The 21613-nt window shown below is 34.7% G+C and overlaps 1 protein-coding gene across 2 annotated transcripts in view; it reads right to left on the reverse strand.

Moving 5' to 3' along the window:
• The window catches only part of CD2AP (CD2 associated protein), a 112963-nt gene that overhangs the window by 52682 nt on the left and 38668 nt on the right, over window positions 1–21613 (reverse strand). For both annotated transcript variants that reach the window (XM_060110607.1, XM_060110608.1), the window contains 3 exons: window positions 15542–15695; window positions 8056–8156; window positions 4660–4780 (listed from right to left, as the gene is read on the reverse strand). In XM_060110607.1, coding sequence (XP_059966590.1) covers window positions 4660–4780; window positions 8056–8156; window positions 15542–15695 — 376 coding nt within the window. The remainder of the gene's footprint in view (window positions 1–4659; window positions 4781–8055; window positions 8157–15541; window positions 15696–21613) is intronic.

Here is a 21613-nt window from a genome sequence, read left to right on the forward strand (position 1 = left end):
GGGCTCAGTAGTTGTGGCGCACCGGCTTAGTTGCTCCGTGGCATGTGGGATCTTCCCGGACCAGGGCTTGAACCCGTGTCCCCCGCATTGGCAGGTGGATTCTTAACCACTGCACCACCAGCGAAGTCCCAAAATGGAGATTTTTATAGGCTTAATGTGGGGAGAAGACTTAACAAGGGATAAAATACAAGTAGATATAGTCACTGGCTTTATTAAAAAGAAGGAAAATTGAAAGCAAGTCCTACTTAGGAAATAAGTGGAATCTGAAAGGTGACAAAAAGACACCCTAAACAAGAAAGGCTAAGAATATTTGACAAAATGAAAGGGTAGTCATTTCATTATAAAAACAGAAACATCACACTTCCCTAGAGAAGCAAAGCTTTTCCTGAAATTGACTACTAAAAAGATACTAATCTTGAGATTTTATATAGAAACCACTGAGTAATAGAATAGATTATAAGTTTACCACATTCCTAAATATAATAGGGGCTTTTTAAAATAGCTTTTATAGCACCATTCTTCAATGAAAATTGAGGGCATAAAAATAAATTACCCTAAGGCTCAGGTAATACTGTCAATCTACTGTCTAGAGTCAGAATTATCTTCTTAGCAGTAATAGCTAGAATTTAACTGGTCAAACCATGAACATCATCCTATATACTTCAGTTTATTTATTAAAAAAAGAGAAGAGCTCTACTAAATGTAAAGGAGTGTAAGAAGAAACTATGTAAAATAAACAAATGCAGTGGATATAGCATTCTAATACTATAAGCAAAAAACAAATTAAAAAATTTATTATGTACAGTTGGTAATTCTTATAACAGTTACCAGAAACATACACCATTTTACTGAGTAAAAAAAGACTATCAAAACACCAGTTATACGTAGAAGATGTTATATTTTGTTAGGACACAGGAATAGTGGACATGAATTCTCTAAGTCATAATGCATAAGATATCAAACTCTTAAATTAAAACTTAAAGGACTCTATGCCTTTATCACTAAAGTTCTAAAGACCTTATAAAGCACTCACTTCCTGGCATTTACATCAATATGCAAAAACTTTCTGCCTAAAAATTAGAGTTAAAAAAAAAAAAGGAATTATAGTGTACTTCAACCACTGACTTCCCACCCCATAATCACAAAGCTCCACATTTAGAATGCACTGCTATTGGAAAGGGGTTAAGCAAGCAAGGAAGTACATTTTTAACAGATATGATTCTGTAAGGTTACTAAAATTAAAAGAAGGCTGAATACTGCAAGGAATGCCCAAAGTATTTATAATTATGAAAGTAATGAACTACATCCAAATTTAAATGTCTTTTGCTAGTGGCTCCATATGGACTTTAAATTTTGTACATATTTTAAGGGCTCAGTTTACAAGGCATCATAAAGATGATAGAAATGTCCTGTACATTTATTGTGGTAGTGGTTTTCATGGATGTCTACAGTTGCCAAAATCATCAAATTGTGTATTTTACATATACACAGTTTACTGTATGTAAATTATATTTCAATAAGGTTAATTTTTTTTAATGTCACAGAAACTAGTTTGAAGGCTCTCTCACTGGCCAAACCTGGCAGTATCAAAATAAATAATAATGGCAATAATAGATTAATACCTAGTGAATAAAAAAGAAACAACTGATGAGTCCACGCTGATTTAAAAAAAAAAAAAAAACTAGGGAGAAAGCAAAATTCTTCTCTATAGAAGAATGTCAAATAATAAACAGATGGGATGATGGAATTAGAAAATCATCATTTTGCAACTATCACAGTAATAACTGATTCAGGCAAAATTTAGCTGTGGATGCTTTAACTGCTGAGTGAAAGTTTGATGAGGAATAAGATACTTACATAGTCTCAAAGTACCTCCCCACAAGACACTTACCAATTAGAAGGAAAAAACCAGTAAACTTACAGTAGCAGCACAGCTTTAACCAAGTAATCAAATTTAATATCACCAATAATAAAAGACACAAAGCACATGTGTCCTCCATACAATACAATGAGACATCATCATTCTGTAGCCCTATCAGTAAAATATAACCTGAAACTATTCATGAAGAATCAGAAGAAAAATCCAAACTGGGATCCATTATACAAAATAACCAGCCTGAACTCTTTAAAAATGTCAAGGTCAAGAAAAACAGAGAAAGGTTGGGGATCTATTCTAAACAAAAGAAGCTTAAACAAATTCTCTGCATGGTCTTGTCTAGGAGAAAAAAATAGCTATGTAAAGTATACTAGAACAATTAAGAATTCTGTATATGGACTGTGAATTAAACAGTATTGGTAATATTAAATATCTTGATTTTGATAACTGTACTGTAGTTATAAGAGACTGCCCTTGTTCTTAGGAAATACACACTGAAGTACTTAAAGGTAAAGGAAAAAAAGACCCCCAGATTTTTGAGTAATAAATTAGCAAATGAGGCAAAATGTTAACAATTGGTGGTGAATCTGGATGAAGGGTATATGGGACCTCTCTATTTTTGCAATGTTGCTCCAAGTTAAAAAAAAAAAAAGAGTTTCAAAAAAAAAAATCACTGTACTGCAGTTTAAAGGATGGACCCATAAAGTGAGAGGTAGTGAGCAAAAGTACACAGGAATGAGATCAGAAACAGAAAATTCTTAGAAGTCTTGAGTCTTCTAAGAATATGTATGTAGAATAATATTAAGTGGTAATTTCTAAAAGTTTTAGGTTTCTCTGTTACAGAATGAGGGGGTGGTACTAGGACTTCGTAGCTCTAAACCTAGATGTCTGTGAGCTTGCTCTATCATTTCATGCCCTATTCTACCATTTCATTACTTGACTTTTTTCAAAGCTCAACACTTTCTTGAGAAGAAGGAGAAAAAAACTGCATAAATCTTTCATGTGCAAACAAACCATAATTATGGATGAGGATAAAAATTTCAGAGAACGTTCTTAATAAGGTTTAAAATGGTAGAACTAAAACTGCATCACAGAAACTTTAGGAATTATCTCAACAATGATTTCTAGATACCTTTTATAAATTACGTTTAATATTACCATCTATTAAATGTAAAATTATTTCATTTTTTTCTCTAAAATTTATTCCCTCACCATTGAGGACAGTGAGGCTTACAAATGCATTTCCTACACATAACAACCTTATAATGCTTTCCTACTTAATTTTAAATTACTGAAGGTACTGAAAAAAAGAAGCAAAAGAAACTAGGTTCAAAACAATCTGCAATGTTGCAAGCATTATGCTTAGAAACTATCTTGCTAGTTCACAGAACAGTCCTCTTAGGTAAAAATTATTATTCCCATTTTGCACACTAAGAAACTACAGTTAAGCAAAGATGACCAAACCACACTCCCTCATGGAGCCCAACATCCTAGATAGATTAAAAACCAGAAGTGTCCACTGGAATGCAATATGCAGTACTAGGTACAGAAGCAGTCTGGACAACCTTAAGACTTCATCTCATTGTTTTGAATGACATATAGTTGCTATGGTCTGCAAATTTGTGTCCCTGCGAAATTCCTATGTTGAAATCCTAACCCCACAAATTAAGAGGTGGGGCTTTTGAGAGGTGATTAGGTCATGAGGGCAGAACCCTCAGGGATGGGATTAGTGCCTTACAAAAGAGGCTCCAGAGAGATCCCTTGCCTCTTCCACCATGTGAGAACAAAGTGAGAAGTCACCAACCATGCATCAGGAAGAGGGCCTCACTAGAACTCAACTATGCTGGCTCGCCTTGATCTTGGACTTCCCAGCCTCCAGAACTGTGAGAAATAAATTTCTGTTGCTTATGCTACCCAGTCTGTGGTGTTTTGTTATAGTCGCCCTAATGGACTAAAACAATAGTCTTCATATCTTGACATTACACTGTCTTTGAAAAAAACGGCGATACTGGCAACCTTAAGGTTGTATGTCTATACCTCAATATCTGAATCTATCTAACCATTATAAAACTGCCAAATAATACTAGTTAGTGCAAGCACAAAACCCTCAACATTCTCATTATACATACTTTTCCATAAAGAAAAAGATCTACTTATCCCTACACTACCACTTATGAATTTAGTTTCTCTTATAAAAAAAAAATTCTTCTAAATCCCACAGCAATTCACAGACGTAAAAAAATTAAATCTAGCTTTGGGATAAAATCTTTTTCAATCATACTTTTGAATAGTGAACAAATTTAAGATTAATTTACAGGTGAGTCTCTAAATGACAGAGATCACAAAATAATTAAATGACATTCTGGCTGCACATGGAAAACAAAATCTATTATGTGAATATAGAAAACAACCAAAGGAAGATTTTTTTAAAACTTCTACTATTTCTGAAGTAGTTCAGCCATTTGCAAACTCTGGGCAAAATTGTATATAAGTAGGTCTTAAGTGGAAAGAAATCAGATAACATAAGTAGTATTATTTCATAATAAGGGTACTATACGTTTACTTCAGGTTAAAGCAGACATTGGAAGGAAAAATAGTAAATTATTTGCCTAGCTATTTAGGCAAATATTCACTTAAAGTCCCTGTCATAAAGTGCTTTTTTAAGGTAGATAAGATAAAGCTCTTAGTTCAAAAGTAAGACTAGAGTTTTGAAAAATACAAAATAAACACTAGATCAAATATAAAGTTTATTTAAATCTATTCAGATTTTTAAAATAGTCTACCTGAATCATCCTGGGCTTCATGAGCTTCACCATCATCTGTTACCTCTAATTCTTTCACAAAATTTGAGGGAAACAGTCCCAACTTGTTGTTCAGGGTTCCACTCCACCAGCCTTCTTCTACCTGAAAGAGTTCACAACTCAAAGATAATAAAAACTTCTCTTAAGATTTCACTTCCCCCACAGAAAAACTGAGCTATAGAAGTGAATGAGCACAAAGTTAGTGATGCAAAATAATCCCTTTAGGGCTTCCCTGGTGGCGCAGTGGTTGAGAATCCGCCTGCCGATGCAGGGGACACGGGTTCGTGCCCTAGTCCGGGAGGATCCCACATGCTGCAGAGCGGCTGGGCCCGTGAGCCATGGCCGCTGAGCCTGCGCGTCTGGAGCCTGTGCTCCGCAACGGGAGAGGCCACAAGAGTGAGAGGCCCGCGTACCGCAAAAAAAAAAAAAAAAAAAATAATAATCCCTTTAAATCTACAAGAAAACACAAAGGGAAAAAATATATTTTGAGTAGATTAAATCTGTGTGGATGGGATTAATCATATATCAATAGCACTTTGCAACACTTAACAACAAGAATTTATGATCAACTGTAATCTATGAAGCAAGTAATTTTCATGAAAGTATCAGATAACCAAGAATAATGTATTAACAGAAACAAGGAGATAGCTCTCTTCAGGAATGTCACTGTTTTAAATACTATGGAGCCTCTGTCTGTAGTTATGGCATACATTATTTAAGCATTTGGAAATTTCTGATTTGAAAAAAGTTTTATGAATATAAGAATATAACTTCCTAAATGGCACAAAAAATTACTAGGTAATTTATCTATTTTGCTTGAACAGTGAGTCTTAACCCAAGTATGAAAAAGAATCACTTATTTTTAAAAGTCCAGATGCCAGGCTCAACTGAACACTCCCTCCCAACCCCAACCAGAAATATTCTCAGGAACCAAACTCCTTAGAAAAATGTTTACATTCACAAATAATGAGGCTTATTATTATTTAATAATAATAACTTATAAAGTTATGTAATAATATTAATAATAACTGTTTAAAAATGTATAATTTCTTCTAAGGATGCTAAGAGGTCTTAAGAAAAAATGATTTTTTAAAGAGTAAACTATTTACTATCAAAATTCACTTGACAGCAGTACATTCAATATCATAGCTAGAAAAGGCTCTGTTTTCTGTTTAAAATATTTTTAAAAACTTTTTCAGTTACAAAGGAAACTTTAATAAGTTATTCATCTTACAGGCACTATGTACAAGTCATGGTGTTAACTGATAGGAAAATATCCAAATTTGCACATGAGAAATCTCTGTCCTTGAATAAAACAATCTACAGAAGAAAACAAACAATAAGCAGATAGTTACAATACAATGTGAGAGGTGTTATAACAAAAGTGTGAACAAAATGCTGTAGGAGCACAAAGGAAAGGCATATACGAATCAAAAAACGCTCCCCTAAAAGGAAATGACAAAAGAGCTGGACAGTTAAGGCTAAATGAGAGTTTACCAGACACAAAGCATGTGAAAAATACGGTACCATAAAAATAAAGGACTTATTAATGGAATATATAGCTGAAATACAAGGTGCCTAGAATACATGCTATTTAAGAGAGAAATACAAGGTGGTAAATATGAAGAGTTCAGAATTTTTAGCAGACTTAAGGAGGCACCAAAGGATTGAGGGTTCTTCAAACCAGGTGTGATGGAAATACATAGACCAAACTGGAACAGGTACAACAGAGAAGATCATCAAACTGTTAACTACATCTGAAATCCCAAATTGACAGCAATTGGGTAGTTAGGGTGAATAAGTCTATAAAATTCCTATTAATTTTGGACTTCTTAAAAGGCAGGGTAGTATAGTGGTAAAGAGCATCGACTCAAAAACAAATTGTGTGGGTTCAGATTCTGGTGCTCTGCCCGCCAAGCATATGAACTTGCACAAAAATACCTGAAACAAGATCACCTAACCCACATGCTCGTCTACACGTAACAGGCTTCCCACCGATTAAGTGGCAGGCTTTGTCCCCACCCCCTTCAATCTTGCTGGCTTATGACTTTCTTGTAACCAACAGAATGTGGTGAAAGTGATACTATCACTTCCCAGGTTGGATTATAAAAGGCTATCACTCTGTTCATTGAAATGCTTACTTACACTCAGAGCCCCGAACTGCCATGTAATAAGTCCTACTATCCTGAGACACCTGAGAGCCCAATACAGTGAGAAGGCCAAGCCAAATGGAGAGGCTACATAATGGCTTTCCATAGGGAGTCCTGGTCTTTGAGGCTTCTAGACACTAGACATGTCAGTGAAGGAGCCTTCCTATGATTCTACCAGTACCCAACTTTGAACCTTTCCAGTTGAGGCCCCCAGACATCACAGAACAGAGACAAGCCATCCCTCTGTGCCCTATCTGAATTCTGGACCCACACATCCAACAAACCTAATGAAACAGTTGTTTTTTGCCACAAAATTTGGAATGGCGTGTCATGTAGCAACAGTAGATAAGCCAAACACTTATCTCTGTGATTCAATCTCTTGCTTGTAAAATAGGGGTAAAAATTCCTATCTCCTTAGGTTGTTTAGAAACTTAAAGGAAATAATAAGTGTGAAACACTTAGAATGGTGCTTCAGACATAATATAGGCTCGCTAAACACTATTATTATTGCCACCTGGTAGAAATAAACCAGAACTGCCTTTTGTCTAAACACATTGGAGTTTAACATAACAAGTGATAAATTACATATTGGCACACAAAATCAATCTCAGTGGCAATACATGATATCAAAACATATACTTTGAAAATGGCATCTTTAGCTGCTAAATAAAACTTTAATATTTCTTTAATGGTAAAAGCAGAGATATGAAAAGTTATTTTTTTAATATTTTAAAATCTCATTCTAAGATATTAAGATGAGGGAAAGTGCTTTTGGGTTAATATTTGAATGTGATAATTCAAACAAGACAAAGCCTTTTAAAACATTCTGCTTTCGTATACCTTTGCTATGCAAAAGGTAAAAATCCTATTTTTATGGCTTGTACCTAAAGTGAATTAAGAAACAAAGAAAAGGTTTAAATTCTTAGCTACTTAGATTGTATTAATTTGAGCTAAAAAAAACCTTATTTTATTCTTAAAGTCAACAGATACAAATTCAGCACACAAATACGGGCATAGCAAGGATGAATAAAGCTTTATTTCTACAGATAAGACAGCCTTACTTTAAGTCATTAAAGATCCATTTTAAAGTCTGTATCTTAAAATTTAAAAAAAAAAAGAAACTGGAAAAATAAATTTAACAAATTAATATTCTTACAAAGCATTTTTCTAATCCCCAGAGCATCAATTCCAATTGCTGCTTTATCTCTAAAACACGTTTTTGCCTTACCTCTTCGCTAATATCAATAGTATCTCCCACTTTCAGCTCCAGTTCATCCTCATTTTGTGGAATGTATTCAAAGAGAACTTTACACTGACGCTTCTTGGTCTCTAAAGGAGGTAACATAAAAAAATTAAGAAAAATCATGAAAATAAACAGTAGCACCTTTATTTACATACTCTGCTTATCGTCATAGGATTTGCATGTATGAATAAAAACAGTACGTGGAAGCACTCTCAACAGCTACTACTCTGGCTGGCTTTCCACCTTGTCCCCACGCTACAATCTCTTCATCCTAAAATAAATTCACACCAACTACAAATAAGGTGGGCTCCCAGCAGTGAAATCTATTTATGTATCTGATCCCACTGATTATACAAAAGTAAAATATCCACTGCTAATTTTGAGACTGGAAACAGAGACAATAAAAGACACTGTTGGCACAAGAAATTTATCACAGTCAAGTCCTCCAAGCCAGTGATTTTCAGACTACTTCCTGATCAAAGCTACGGATACTTTAAATGCACTAATTTAAGAGTAGCTGTGTCAAAAAAAAAAAAAAAAAAAAAAAAGACAAAATGCACAAATCTAAAATGTATTTTATCTTCTTTAAGCTCTATTTTCTGACATAAAAATCAAACTCAGGTGAAGGTAAAAATAATTTTACTTTAGCTTTTCAAACAAGCTTTATTTATTCAGACAAGTAATGTTTAGGAAATGTAGGCCTTTAAAAAATGTAACGATTCTTTTTAATGAGTATGAGTATCTTTTTAAATGATTTAAAGTGAAGAAAGAATATTAATTAGCCCTCCCGCCCCCAAGCATATATATCAATTAGCTTTGAGCAACCTATTTATATTTTTTTCTGTGAAAACACTGAAATTTTACTGATATACTGAAAAAGACATTCACACCCAAATTTACTAAGTATGTGAGCAATTTTAGAAGCATAGAGACGAAAGTACTTTTACCATGCATTTCAGAAATTTCCCCAAAATGTGAATTCAGTACATATTAATAGTACAGAACAAGAAAAATAATTCGTAATTGGTTCCATTTCACAAGCCAGTGTCCTATGTCTTACAAAATGCTATTCAGAACTTCAAATAATAGTAAATGTAAATGTCTGAAAAAGGAAATTGAAATTTAAACATGTACCCTCCTCTGCCCAATACTTTCATTTAAGCTGTTAGTGAACCACACAAGAGAATCCGTATTATATCTTCTCTGAGAGCAGGTCCCCCACCATTTGTACGTGGGCAACACACACTTGTGCAGCTCTTTTACTTGCTATTATTATGTGCTATGTTTTACGAAAGAGACAATACAACTGAGCACACACTGCAGGTGGCCAACAATCTCAGGGAAAGCCAGTGCAGCTCAGGAGGCCTGGCCGCCGAGCCAAAGCCCCCCCACCAGTGGAAGCAAAAGCTGTATCTACAGAAATGGACACCGGATGAGGACATTAAAAGAGCTTTGCAGAATCAGAACCTTTGCCAGCAAAGACACCAGAACTTCACACTTCCCAAAGAGCCTGCCCTATTTAGCCAAGAAAAAGGAAAATCACTCCCCGTACACTTTATGTGCCAATCGGACACCTGCCAGTTAACCCACGGGAGTCACAGCAGCAGCAAGGACGTGCTCCTGGCAGCTGTCCAGGCTGGATGCTGCATCCTCCCACCAGAGGACAGCGGCCTGACCCCGCCCAGCAGCGCTCTGGGCCCCTGAGGTCAGGTGAGGCCCCACAAGGAGCCGAACGTCTTATTTTACAGAGGAGGAAATTGAGAGCCAGAGGGTGATCCACGCCTGCTCACGGGACACAACAGTTGACAACAGAGTTTACCTCTCATTTAGGTGGCAGTTTATAACTGGGACATACACAAACTTGGGCACCTGTGCTTTCTGATGTATAAAAAGAATAAAGATCTTGGGGGCAGTCCCAAGAGTCATGTCCTATCAATGCTCTTTTCCACTTAAAACTTAGTTACAGTTTAATCAAAAGCTTTGTTTTTGTTGTTTTTCCTTTCACACTAGCATAATTCTCCAGAGTGTCTTCTTCCAAAAGAGTGTGCAAAATTATCTGCAAAGAAATTTTTCATTTTTCAAAGGAAAATCCACATTGGATAAAAACATCTAAACAGCCCCTACTATTGCTACAAAATGTGAGTATTTATTTAAAAAAGAAAAAGTTTTCATATGATTCCATATTTTTATATGGTTCACTCATAAGTTAAGGTGAGTGCCTATATTAAACTTATCTATGAATTGGCAGCACAATTAAAGGAATTTGGGGATTCTTCACATTTCAAATGGCACATACAATGTCTACCCATACATATTGGTCAATAAATATTTACTGAATTTCTAAAATGTATCAGAACCTTTACTAAGCAGAAAAGAAAATGCATGTAAGAGTAGAACTGTCAATAAAAGGATAGGCAAAATTCAATTTTTTAAAATAACTATAACGAGTATTTTCTTAAGTAACCTCTATAAGCTTTTCGGATCTACAAAGAAAATAATGATAAAGTTTTTTGTTTTGTTTTTTGCGGTACGCGGGCCTCTCACTGTTGTGGCCTCTCCCATTGCAGAGCACAGGCTCCGGACGCACAGCCTCAGCGGCCATGGCTCAGGGGCCCAGCCGCTCCGTGGCATGTGGGATCTTCCCGGACCGGGGCACGAACCCGCGACCCCTGCATCGGCAGGCGGACTCTCAACCACTGTGCCACAAGGGAAGCCCTAAAGTTTTTTTTTTTTAATCAGTATTTTATAAATAAACCCATTAACAAGGAAGAGGATAAACAAAGTACAACAAAGACAGGGACAGGGCTTCCCTGGTGGCGCAGTGGTTGAGAGTGGTTAGATCTATTTTTTTTTTTTTTTTTTTTTTTTTAGATCTATTTTTTAGAACCATGAAATATTTGCCATTTTTGATGACCTACATTTGAAAATACAGGATTTTCTGTTTTAGTAGAAACAACAAGGAAGGTCACTTTACTGTGTAATTTCACACAATTTGGTTTTGTTTTTCAAAAAATATAAAATATTTCTAAAAGGTTTTTCTGAAGTTATTTGACATTTATGTGTTGAATACCATAATACCTGTGGGTATGAAGACCATAGAGCAATGTTAGTGTGGACAGTCAAATCTGCCACATAAAGCTGGGTATGGATGATGATTCAAAACTCACAGTTTAACAGAGGAAAACATCAAGTTACTGTAACACAGGGGTGATAGTAATGATTATACCTCATAGGGTTTTAGAGGTATTAACACGTTAAGTGAATATTATAAGAAGTGCTCAATAAATGTTTATAATTATTATTACAGTGTTTTATACTCTTAAGAACCATACTAGATATATATATATATAATGTGCAGTTAAGATTCAAATGAAAGGGCAGTTCTATACTGGAGTCATTGAGCAAGGTGTATTTAAGCTCTTCTTTAGGTAGGACATATCATTTACGTAAAGATTGGGGAATATGGCATTCTATTGTAGTTAGAATTGCAGCCCTTGGAAGACCCATGGAGATAAGTAAGTCCATGGTATTTTCAGGGAGTAAGGATCCAACGTGACTAGAGTGCATGAGCTTTGTTAAAGCACTCTAATCTGTAAAGGAGACAGCCTGATACAGTGGGAAGATAAAAGGCTTAGGAGTCAGAAGTGGGTGTCTTCTAGTTTTGCCTCTTTCTTACAGTCTTGGACAATTACTGCTGAGTTCCTGTTTCTCATTGGTAAAATGATATGTATAACAAGTTTTTATGACCTTTTGCGTGGGAGATGTTTGCGAAGGACTTGGAGTGGTACTGGTACACTGGTACACAAAAGACAAAAATATGTCCCTGTCTTTTTTGTTTTCTGGGTTTTTTAAAATTCAGATCAAACAGAGTCCTTAAATTGTGGAACTATTTCTTACTGAAGAATATTGTTTTAATTTTTCCAGCAAATGCTAAAATAAAAAGCATACCACACTCAGAAGCTGGGAGGTTGAATGCTAAAATTTCAGAGATAGCAACAAAAAGATTTCTGATCCATTTTTGGTTCCATTTGGTTCTGGAAAGTGTATCTTCAGATTTTATTATAGCATTTAAAATGTTCTAATATAAAAAAATTTTTTTATCAATTTTGTTCTCCAGTAAGCAAAGATAATCATCAAGAGTTAAGAAACATTAAGACTGAGCCATTTGCTACATGGCTAAATCTTCTTTAAAATTTCTTTCTTATCCTCAGCAATAAAAAAATCATATTACTTAGGCCATTAAGTGAAAAATACAAGCTATTCAAGATTCTAGCTATACTGCTGAGATATACCACTTAAGATAATCAAAATCTTAGAAAATATTATCGTCACAGTCACAAATAAAAAAAACTCATGTGCTTAGGGATGAAGTATCATGTCTACAACATACTTTCAACTGATTTAGTTTAAAAGTGTATTTATACATGTATATAGAGATAGAGCCAATATAACGAAATGTTAACAGCAAGCTTAGGTGAAGAATATACCATGTTTAGTGTACAATTATTATTTCAACTTTTCTGTAAAATTTAAAGTTTTTCAAAATAAAATACAAAATCAAAACACCCTACCCCGTTCATTTGAGAGGCCACCGCTGGAGAGGAGTCATTTGAGTGAGTCATTTCCCCATATAAGTCAGAATATTTTAATGTCAAAGAGCAGAGCCTGAAATAATATGCCCCCCCTTTTTAATGTATGCTGTAAAGATGTATAGTCAGTGACCACATTTTGATGATATTCAGAACTTTCATTATCTTCTTCAAAAATAACGCAAAATTGGGAGGCATGCTACCAATTGTTCTCTGAGAATGAAACACTGTGTAGATTAGCATTTTAGTCAACTAATCTTTCATGTATCATTTCTTTCTGTATAACTACTAGTGATCTATCAGTATCAATCTAAATGTATCTTTTACATTCAAAATAATTATTAACTAGGTGAAAAATCACTTCTGTAGCATGAGTTCTCACAATAAGGAATACAAAGTTACAAGCACTGATGTCTTCCCTCACACATGTCTTAAGTAGATTCGTATCTGGCATCAATTTTTTTCCAAATGTAAAGTGAAATATCTACTAATATTCCACACTGTATGTTATATAGAATTGTGATGCTGAAAGATGTCATTTCTTTAGTGCAAGTAAACTACTCTACACCATTATCTTTGTGCCTGATTTTACAAGGGTCTCAGCAGTAATGTCATTTGTACATGTTTTTGCTATGAGAAGTGTAAATTGGTTCTTTTCTGTAACTTTAGCAACTTATTGCAATCAACTTTATCCTGGAAAATTTTCTGTGCTCACTCTAGAAAACACCTGTCTTACTAAAGAAGATATCATGCTTAACTTACACGCAATAGCAAAAGTTTCAATGGTTTTGTGACTAGACTTTGCAAAAAGGTCAACACTTTTTGGCTTTGGAGACTAGAGAAAAATAGCTAACAATTCCAGTCTCCATATATCATACTATCTATTTGAACTTCTCCTTTTAGTTGCTTAGACAAAATTCAACACACATGCAGATTCACCTGCCTTGGTACACAAAGATTTGAAGTGAACCTTCACAATGCAGGCTTTATCATTACCAACCTTTAAAATGGTTTTTTTTTAATATTAATGGTATTAATTAAAAGGGTATATACTACTATTTAACATTACAATGAATGGCTTTTGAATAACTGATCTATTCCATAAATTAAGGATATGATTCAAACTAACAGTAACAAAAAAAAAATCTGATAAAGAAAAAAAAAAAAAAAAACATGAGCTGCTTTTCCTGGAAAAGTAATCTGAAAGCAAAAACAACCTGCATCCTGTTTTAAATGCTAGCTAGCACCAAATGACCAATTTAGTCTTTGCAGCACATGTACTTAAAAACAAATTATGGAGGATCCTTAGGAAAAAGCCTAAGCCTCCTGGCACCAACTATATAATGGTTTCTCCTTCTTACAGGAAAATGAGTTATGACCAGGGTTCTCAAGGAAGGTAAAATTTAGAGTCCTTTCCCATTAGGAGACAAAATAACCTTCATGTCGTTTGTCCAGCCTCTACTTAAGATGAAATTTGTCCCTTTATAGCTCAGTAAAGCTAAAGAAAATAGTAAATAAGTTTTACAACAGAGGTCACAAATAACCCTTTTGTGGGTCTAAAATTCTCCTTGTGCATAGAAATTCTATATAGAGATTCACCTGTAGGATGTGGAAATACTCTGTTATCTATCCCTCAATCCCCAAACAGAGTTAAAGAGTCGAGGACAACTAGAACTAGTAAACTGTCCACCCTCAGGCAGTAGGGTGAAAGCAGTATGGGTAATATCTAAATATTGTTGGTACAATGCATTTACTGGGAAGCAAAGAACATGTATAACCCTTTATTGGTCTGTCTCAGTGTCATGAAACCTGTTTTTTATGAAAATCTGTTTCCATTTTATGAAAATAATCAAAGGGTGATATAACCCAGAAAGTGGACGTTTCCCCAAATTCATAGACAGTAGCATAGAAAGTAACAGGTTGAGATATGAGGAGACTATAAAAATCATAAATAGTCTTACATTTGTGAAATGTATGTAAACAAAATTTCTTTATATTATAGACTACTTGGTACATAAGGCATTTTAGTACCAGCGTCAAGCACAAAGGGACCACAACATCAAAGACACTGATTGAAGATAAATGTGGTTAAATACTCATTTATAACTTATTAAATCAAACTGAACATAGTAGTCAGTATTCAGTCTCTCAAGGGGCTTCAGGTTTACTATGTTAAAACACTATCCGCTCCCATAAATGTAGTACTTCTTTGTATATATTTAATGCTTTTTTGAGTACGTCTTTCCAAGACTAAGTTTTTGAGAACAGCCATATTACCAGTCTTTTTTTCTTACAACTTTCTTACCAGCAGTAAAATAAAACTCAAGAGTTTACGTGATCTAAGGTTGTAAGACAGACTCAAGCTCATGCCTGATTTCAAACATGGTGCTCTCTCTCTATGCTAAACTGTTCTCTTAACATATTTACACTGAATACTTAAAAAGCACTCTGCTGGGCCAACTACCTTGGAAAACTGAATGTACATGTTCAGATGGCTAGCCACTAAAGAAAACGTTTTATCAAATGCTTACATCTATACTGCTTAAGGATGAGCAGACATTTTAGCATCCCATTAAATAAATGATATTAAAGTAAATTTAAGGCAAAGTGTTAACTATTTAATAGAGTGTGTAAGACTAATAAGAAAACAATGCCTTATATCTGAATTTACAATCCCTACAGACGGTTGTCAGCAGCTCATGCTGGATTACCAGATGAAGACTGAATACATGGGCCAATAAGTAGTAACATGAGAATAAGCAGGAAGTTTTTGTAATCTGCTACAAAAGGTTGAGCTAATTTTTCTTACTATAACTTATGGACTGTTATAAAACAACATTCTATTTTGATTGAAATAAACAGGAAAAAAATTATTTACATACTCTTCTTAATGTTTTTGGTTTGTGGATGTGGTTGAATTCCTCCGGCTGGAAGTCCATAGGTGCTTATTCGTTGTACAAGACTTGCTACATTCCCTTGCCTTTCCCGTTTGATGGGCAAATTGTCATCCTTGGATTCTGTCTCTCTCTTAATTTCCTACAAAAGGGGAAATCAGCAAATAGGCAAATAAAGTTGTATTTTATTAAATTCTCAAATGTAAAATACCAAAACCAGGTACAGTGATTATTATATAAAACATAATATCAACAGTTTTCAACGTTTTTCTCTGCCCACACGTATCTAAAGAATATAAAACACTTTGGTAACAATGACTTATTAGGAGTTTAAGTCTTATCAGAACTAGAAATAGAGGTAAACAAAGTGAGGCTGAAACACCATCTCTATCCCAACACACAAAGAAACCCTGCAATCATAAACAAACAATAAGACAAACAGTAATTCTAAGTCAGGGTGGGCAAACTTTTTCTATAATGGGCTAGATAGTAAAATATTTTAGAATTTGCAAGCCATACAATCTCTGTTGCAACAATGAACTCTGCCATTTGTAGTGCAAAAGCAGTCATATGCTTAAATGAATGAACAGAGCTATGCTCCAACAAAATTTTATTTATGAACACTAAAATTTCAATTTCATATAATTTTTCACATGTCATTAAATACTGTTCTTCATTCAAATTTTTCCAACTATTTGTATAATTCTTAGCTAGCATTCTCAGCTCATGGACACTATAAAAATAGGTGGTGTTTAAATTTGGCCCATGGGCTATAGTTTGATAAACCCTAAGTCATAGGTCTAACAGAAGATAGGTGAATCTTCATGAAAAGAAGTATGAAGTTTTATTGGAAGACATAAAAGAAGACATATGAAAGAGAAGTCATGCCATGTTCAGTGATTGAAAACTCATTATCATAAAGATAGCATTTTCCCCTAAAACTGATGCAATGATGCAATGCAACTGAATAAATATATCACAGATTTGGGAGAGCAATTAAATAAACTGGTTCTAAATTTGTAGAGAACAAAAGACCAAGAACAGCCAAAATACTTCAGTGAAAAGCAAGTGAGGGGACTTTTTTTTTTTAACCAAGATATAAAGAAAACCTGTATGATACTATAAATTAGTGTATACTGGCATAAAAACAGACATACTGATAATGAAACAAAATAAAGAGTCCATAAACAGACAAACTTGATTTACAACAGGCAAAAAGTGAGGGGGAAAAAACTGAATCTTAAAATACATGGTGCTTATAATGCTCCACATTTAGGGAGTAGGGAATGAAACTGGATTCTTACTTCACACATTTGATATTAAAATTAAGTTTCTGTTCATTAAAAGTAACCATTGAAAATAAAGCAAATCACTAACCAGGAGGTATTTTTCACATATAAAGTTAACAAAGAATCTGTATCTCCAGGTGATTATGTCTACTGCAATGTTAACTTGTTGTTACTCTCTAGCTGGTAGGATTTCAGATTACTTTGACTTCTTTATACTGTTCAGAAGTGTCTGATGCTTGCTTTGTTTGTGTTTTTTAACAAGGCATGTCATTTTGCAAACAGAAAAAAAGTTTTCCATTTTGGGAAAACTGTTAAGTCGGTAAAAAATTCTGAAAATTATTAAAGTACAAATCATAGAAGACACACAAAACATTTCACACTATAGTGACTGCTTCATTTTTATTGGTAATGTACTTAAGGAAAAACACTTCAATTTGCTATTAATACATGACACACCATATGAAAACCTCACGGGTTTCAGACTGCACTAAATATTTTTCAATCTAATGAAAATATGAAATCTATGTAAAAACTGGTACTTACAACCTCAACATGCCAAGGAGTATTCATTTTGGATTCTCCTGAACATCTCATGAACCACCTACATTTTATTTATTTATTTATTTTTAACATCTTTATTGGAGTATAATTGCTTTACAATGTTGTGTTAGTTTCTGCCGTACAGCAAAGTGAATCAGCTATATGTACATATATATCCCCAAATCCCTTCCCTCTTGTGTCTCCCACCCTCCCTATCCCACCCCTCTAGGTGGTCACAAAGCACGGAGCTGATCTCCCTGTGCTATGTGGCTGCTTTCCACTAGCTATCTGTTCTGTATTTGGTAGTGTATATATGTCCATGCCACTCTCTCACTTCGTCCCAGCTTACCCTTTCCCCTCCCCTTGTCCTCAAGTCCATTCTCTCTGTCTGCATCTTTATTCCTGTCCTGCCCCTAGGTTCTTCAGAAACTTTTTTTTTTAGATTCCATATATATGTGTTAGTATACAGTATTTGTTTTCCTCTTTCTGACTTACTTCACTCTGATGACAGACTCTAGGTCCATCCACCTCACTACAAATGACTCAATTCCGTTTCTTTTTATGGCTGAGTAATATTCCATTGTATATATGTGCCACATCTTCTTTATCCATTCATCTGTCGATGGACACTTAGGTTGCTTCCATGTCCTGGCTATTGTAAATAGAGCTGCAATGAACACTGTGATACTTGACTCTTTTTGAATTATGGTTTTCTCAGGGTATATGCCCTCTTGCACTGTTGGTGGGAATGTAAATTGATACAGCCACCATGGAGAACAGTATGGAGGTTCCTTAAAAAACTAAAAATAGAACTACCATATGGCCCAGCAATCCCACTACTGGGCTACCTACATTTTAAAAAGATTAAATAAAACCTAAAAAAGCTGAAAGCTATTGTTGGTACAGGAGACCAAGAACTTGGCTTGATATTCAAATCTTATTCCTGTAGGAAAAGAATTCCAATCTGACCAAATGTGAGACAGCAGACAGGTTCAAGAGACAAGACAACCTGGGTATAAGTCTTGGTTCTATCCTGTGTGCTAGCTAAATAACTAGGTATTTGTTATCTTTTAATAAAAATTAACCACATAAACAAGTATGATATACTAAGACAATGACAATGTCTCCCGCTTCTAAAAATATTAATATACAACATATTGCTCAAGATCTAGAAACATTTTGAGGACCTTCAATATTCACTGAGACATAACCAAATCCATGAATATTAGGTATAATAAATCTTCTAGGGACAAAAAACACAAAAGGGGAAGGAAAACAAAATTAAAATATATACAGTCTACACTGAATAGGGAAAACTCAGGTTTACAGCCTTCCAAATACATAGTGCCAACTAAGATGTTATCAAAAGTATCAAGCGACTTTCAGCTCTAAGCAGAATTACAAATAAGGTAAAGTCTGCTTTAGGCTCCACCCCCTCCGCCTCTGGAAACTCTCCCTGCTACAATCTACTACCACCAGATACACACACACACACACACACACACACACACACACACACACACACACACGAACTCTCTCTCTGTCTCTCTGTCTCTCTCTCTCTGTCTCATCAACCTATTCTCTTCCCTCGTTCCTGGACACATATTACCTCTAAATTACTCTTTGGCTATCATCTTAAATAGCAATTATATTGAGTATCTATGAGGTGTTACTAAGGCTTCCAGTGTTTCTTCCTTCTTCTGCCCTTTGTTTCCTTTTACCTAATCAGCCAGTAAATAAAATACATATTAACATTATAGCATCTCTTTCCTATAAACTTTGCTTCCTTTACTGACTTTGAAAATGACTTCAGGAGATGCAGTAAAAGAGGTGTCTTCACTTGAGAAAGTATCATGTATTGAGAAAGCAAACTCAAAAAAACTAAATCTCATTCTACAAATGAGGGAAGCCTCCTACGCAACAGGTAATGTCAATACAAAATTGGCAAAGAAAAAAATACAATGTGGATAATCTCCATATAGATAAGAATGTACTATATTGATTTGCTTGGTTTCATAAGGATAAGAAAGTAGGATAAGGAGTATGAAGTAGCAAATTAAAGGAAAAGACGAGAAATATAAGCAAATGAGGGGTAGCTTTAAAAAGGCTGGAGAAGATATAGTTACTCTCCATCCACTAAGGTAATCAAATATACATAATTCTGATTACACTAACCAAAAACAGATAAAAAAAACCAATCAACAAGATTCACAAACCACTCCTTCATGTTGAAATATATCTATTTTACAATTTGGTTATCTGATCATGGCCAGTACATGACCATGATCAGAAAATAGAAAGCAATTACCCTCTACAACATAGAAGCAAAGGTCACAAAGAATAATAAAAACCAGATTAGATGGCAAAAGCTTCCTTTTACTTCTCAAATGGAATAGACAGATATCTTAATCACCAAATCCCTAAACAGAGTTACAGTCCTGCTTATGCTAATTAAAATCTGAGGAACACAGTAGTCCCTCCTTATCCACAGAGTCCCAAGACCCCCAGTGGATGCCTGGAAATGCAGACCGTACTAAGTCTTACATATACTATGGTTTTCCCTATATATACATACCTAAGATAAAGTTTAATTTATAAATTAGACACAGTAAGAGATTAACAACTGATAATAAAATAGAACAATTATAACAATATACTCTAATAAAAGTTATGTGAATGTCATTTCTGTCTCTCTTTCGAAAAATCTTACAAATATAATGCCTTTTCCATCTTAACTAAGCATCTATCACACACCGTGACCATAACTTTTCCAGTTTGAGGTGAGACAGCAAAACTAGTATGAATTCCTTTTTTCTTCTTCACATTTTCACAGACAGAAGATTCACTCTTACCATAGATTGTAGCAACCTCAGCACATGATATTTTTTTTCTTTCCTTATTAAGCTTTCATCTTTTTACTTAAAGGAAGCACTTTACGGCTTCCGTTCACATATCTGAAAGGTCAGCATCACTACTCTTAAGCTTTGGGGCCATTATTAAGTAAAATAAGGGTTACCTGAATGTAAGCACTGCAATACTGTGACAGTTGATCTGATAATCAAGAGGGCTACTACTAAGTGATGGGTAGGATATGCTGGACAAAGGGATGATTCACATCCTAGGCAGAAGGGCACGCAATTTAAAACTTATGAATTATTTCTGGAATTTTCTGTTTTAATATTTTCGGGCCACAGTTGACTGTGGGTAAGGCTTCGGAAAGCAAAACCATGGATGGGTGAGGGGGACTACACTTATTTTTAATTTAACATTCAGGATTTCTAGAAGTGTTATATAAAACTAGTGCTTCCACTTTACAGAAGCATAAATCAGAAGATATGGAAGAGTGATATTACTACAGAAAAGAAAAATAAGCAGGATTAAATATTTATTTGATACATGCCCACTGTTTTAGCTTTGACTGATTCAATATTAGACCCACAATTGAAAAATTAGGTTTCCAACATAACAAAGTGGTTTACCTCATTCCTAAAATTTTCATTTTGTTTTTCAGAATATAAGTGATAGTATATAAGGTATGATCCAGAGGAACTACCTTGAGTCATTAGATTTCCATTTTTATTACAATTAAATTAAATAGATATCCACAAAAAACCCTTAAGTCTAAAGAGAAATGACCAACAGGAGAAAATCTACATAATATGAAATCAATATGTACCTTCTGAGTGCCAACATATCAAAATTTGCAAGGAAAACAATGACAGATATAATATACCAGGGCTATTTTGCAAGTTTCTCAACTTATTCTCTCCCTCAAATATGCTATTCTCCACATAATTGCTGTCTCTCTAATTTTAACAAAGGGCCTCCCTATTTCAGCAGCCCCTCCCCAATTTGGAAAAGGCAAAAATAGGAAAGGAGGGGAGAGTTATGCACATTCATTGTCAATGGCATCCTACTCCTTTCCTTTTTCTGTCACAAGAATGTTAATGAGAGCCAAGTGAAGTAGAGTGGGAAAAACACTAAATAAAGAACCCTTCTCTTAACCATATTCTTTCAGACACACAACACTTACTGAAGTGGACTGAAAATGCCCCCAAAGTTTATGATGGTCATACTTTTCATACTAGTTTTGGTAATTCAAGAATGTTATTTGAGCTTTCAGCCCTAGGATGAAAGAGTTTTAGGATAAGAACTGCAGGGAATGAGGGCTAGAGTATCTATGACTCAAAAGACATCAGGCCTACATGGAGACCCTTCTCTCAAAGCTGCT

Source organism: Mesoplodon densirostris, chromosome 10, assembly GCF_025265405.1.
Source record: "Mesoplodon densirostris isolate mMesDen1 chromosome 10, mMesDen1 primary haplotype, whole genome shotgun sequence".
Classification (NCBI taxonomy): Eukaryota; Metazoa; Chordata; class Mammalia; order Artiodactyla; family Ziphiidae; genus Mesoplodon; species Mesoplodon densirostris.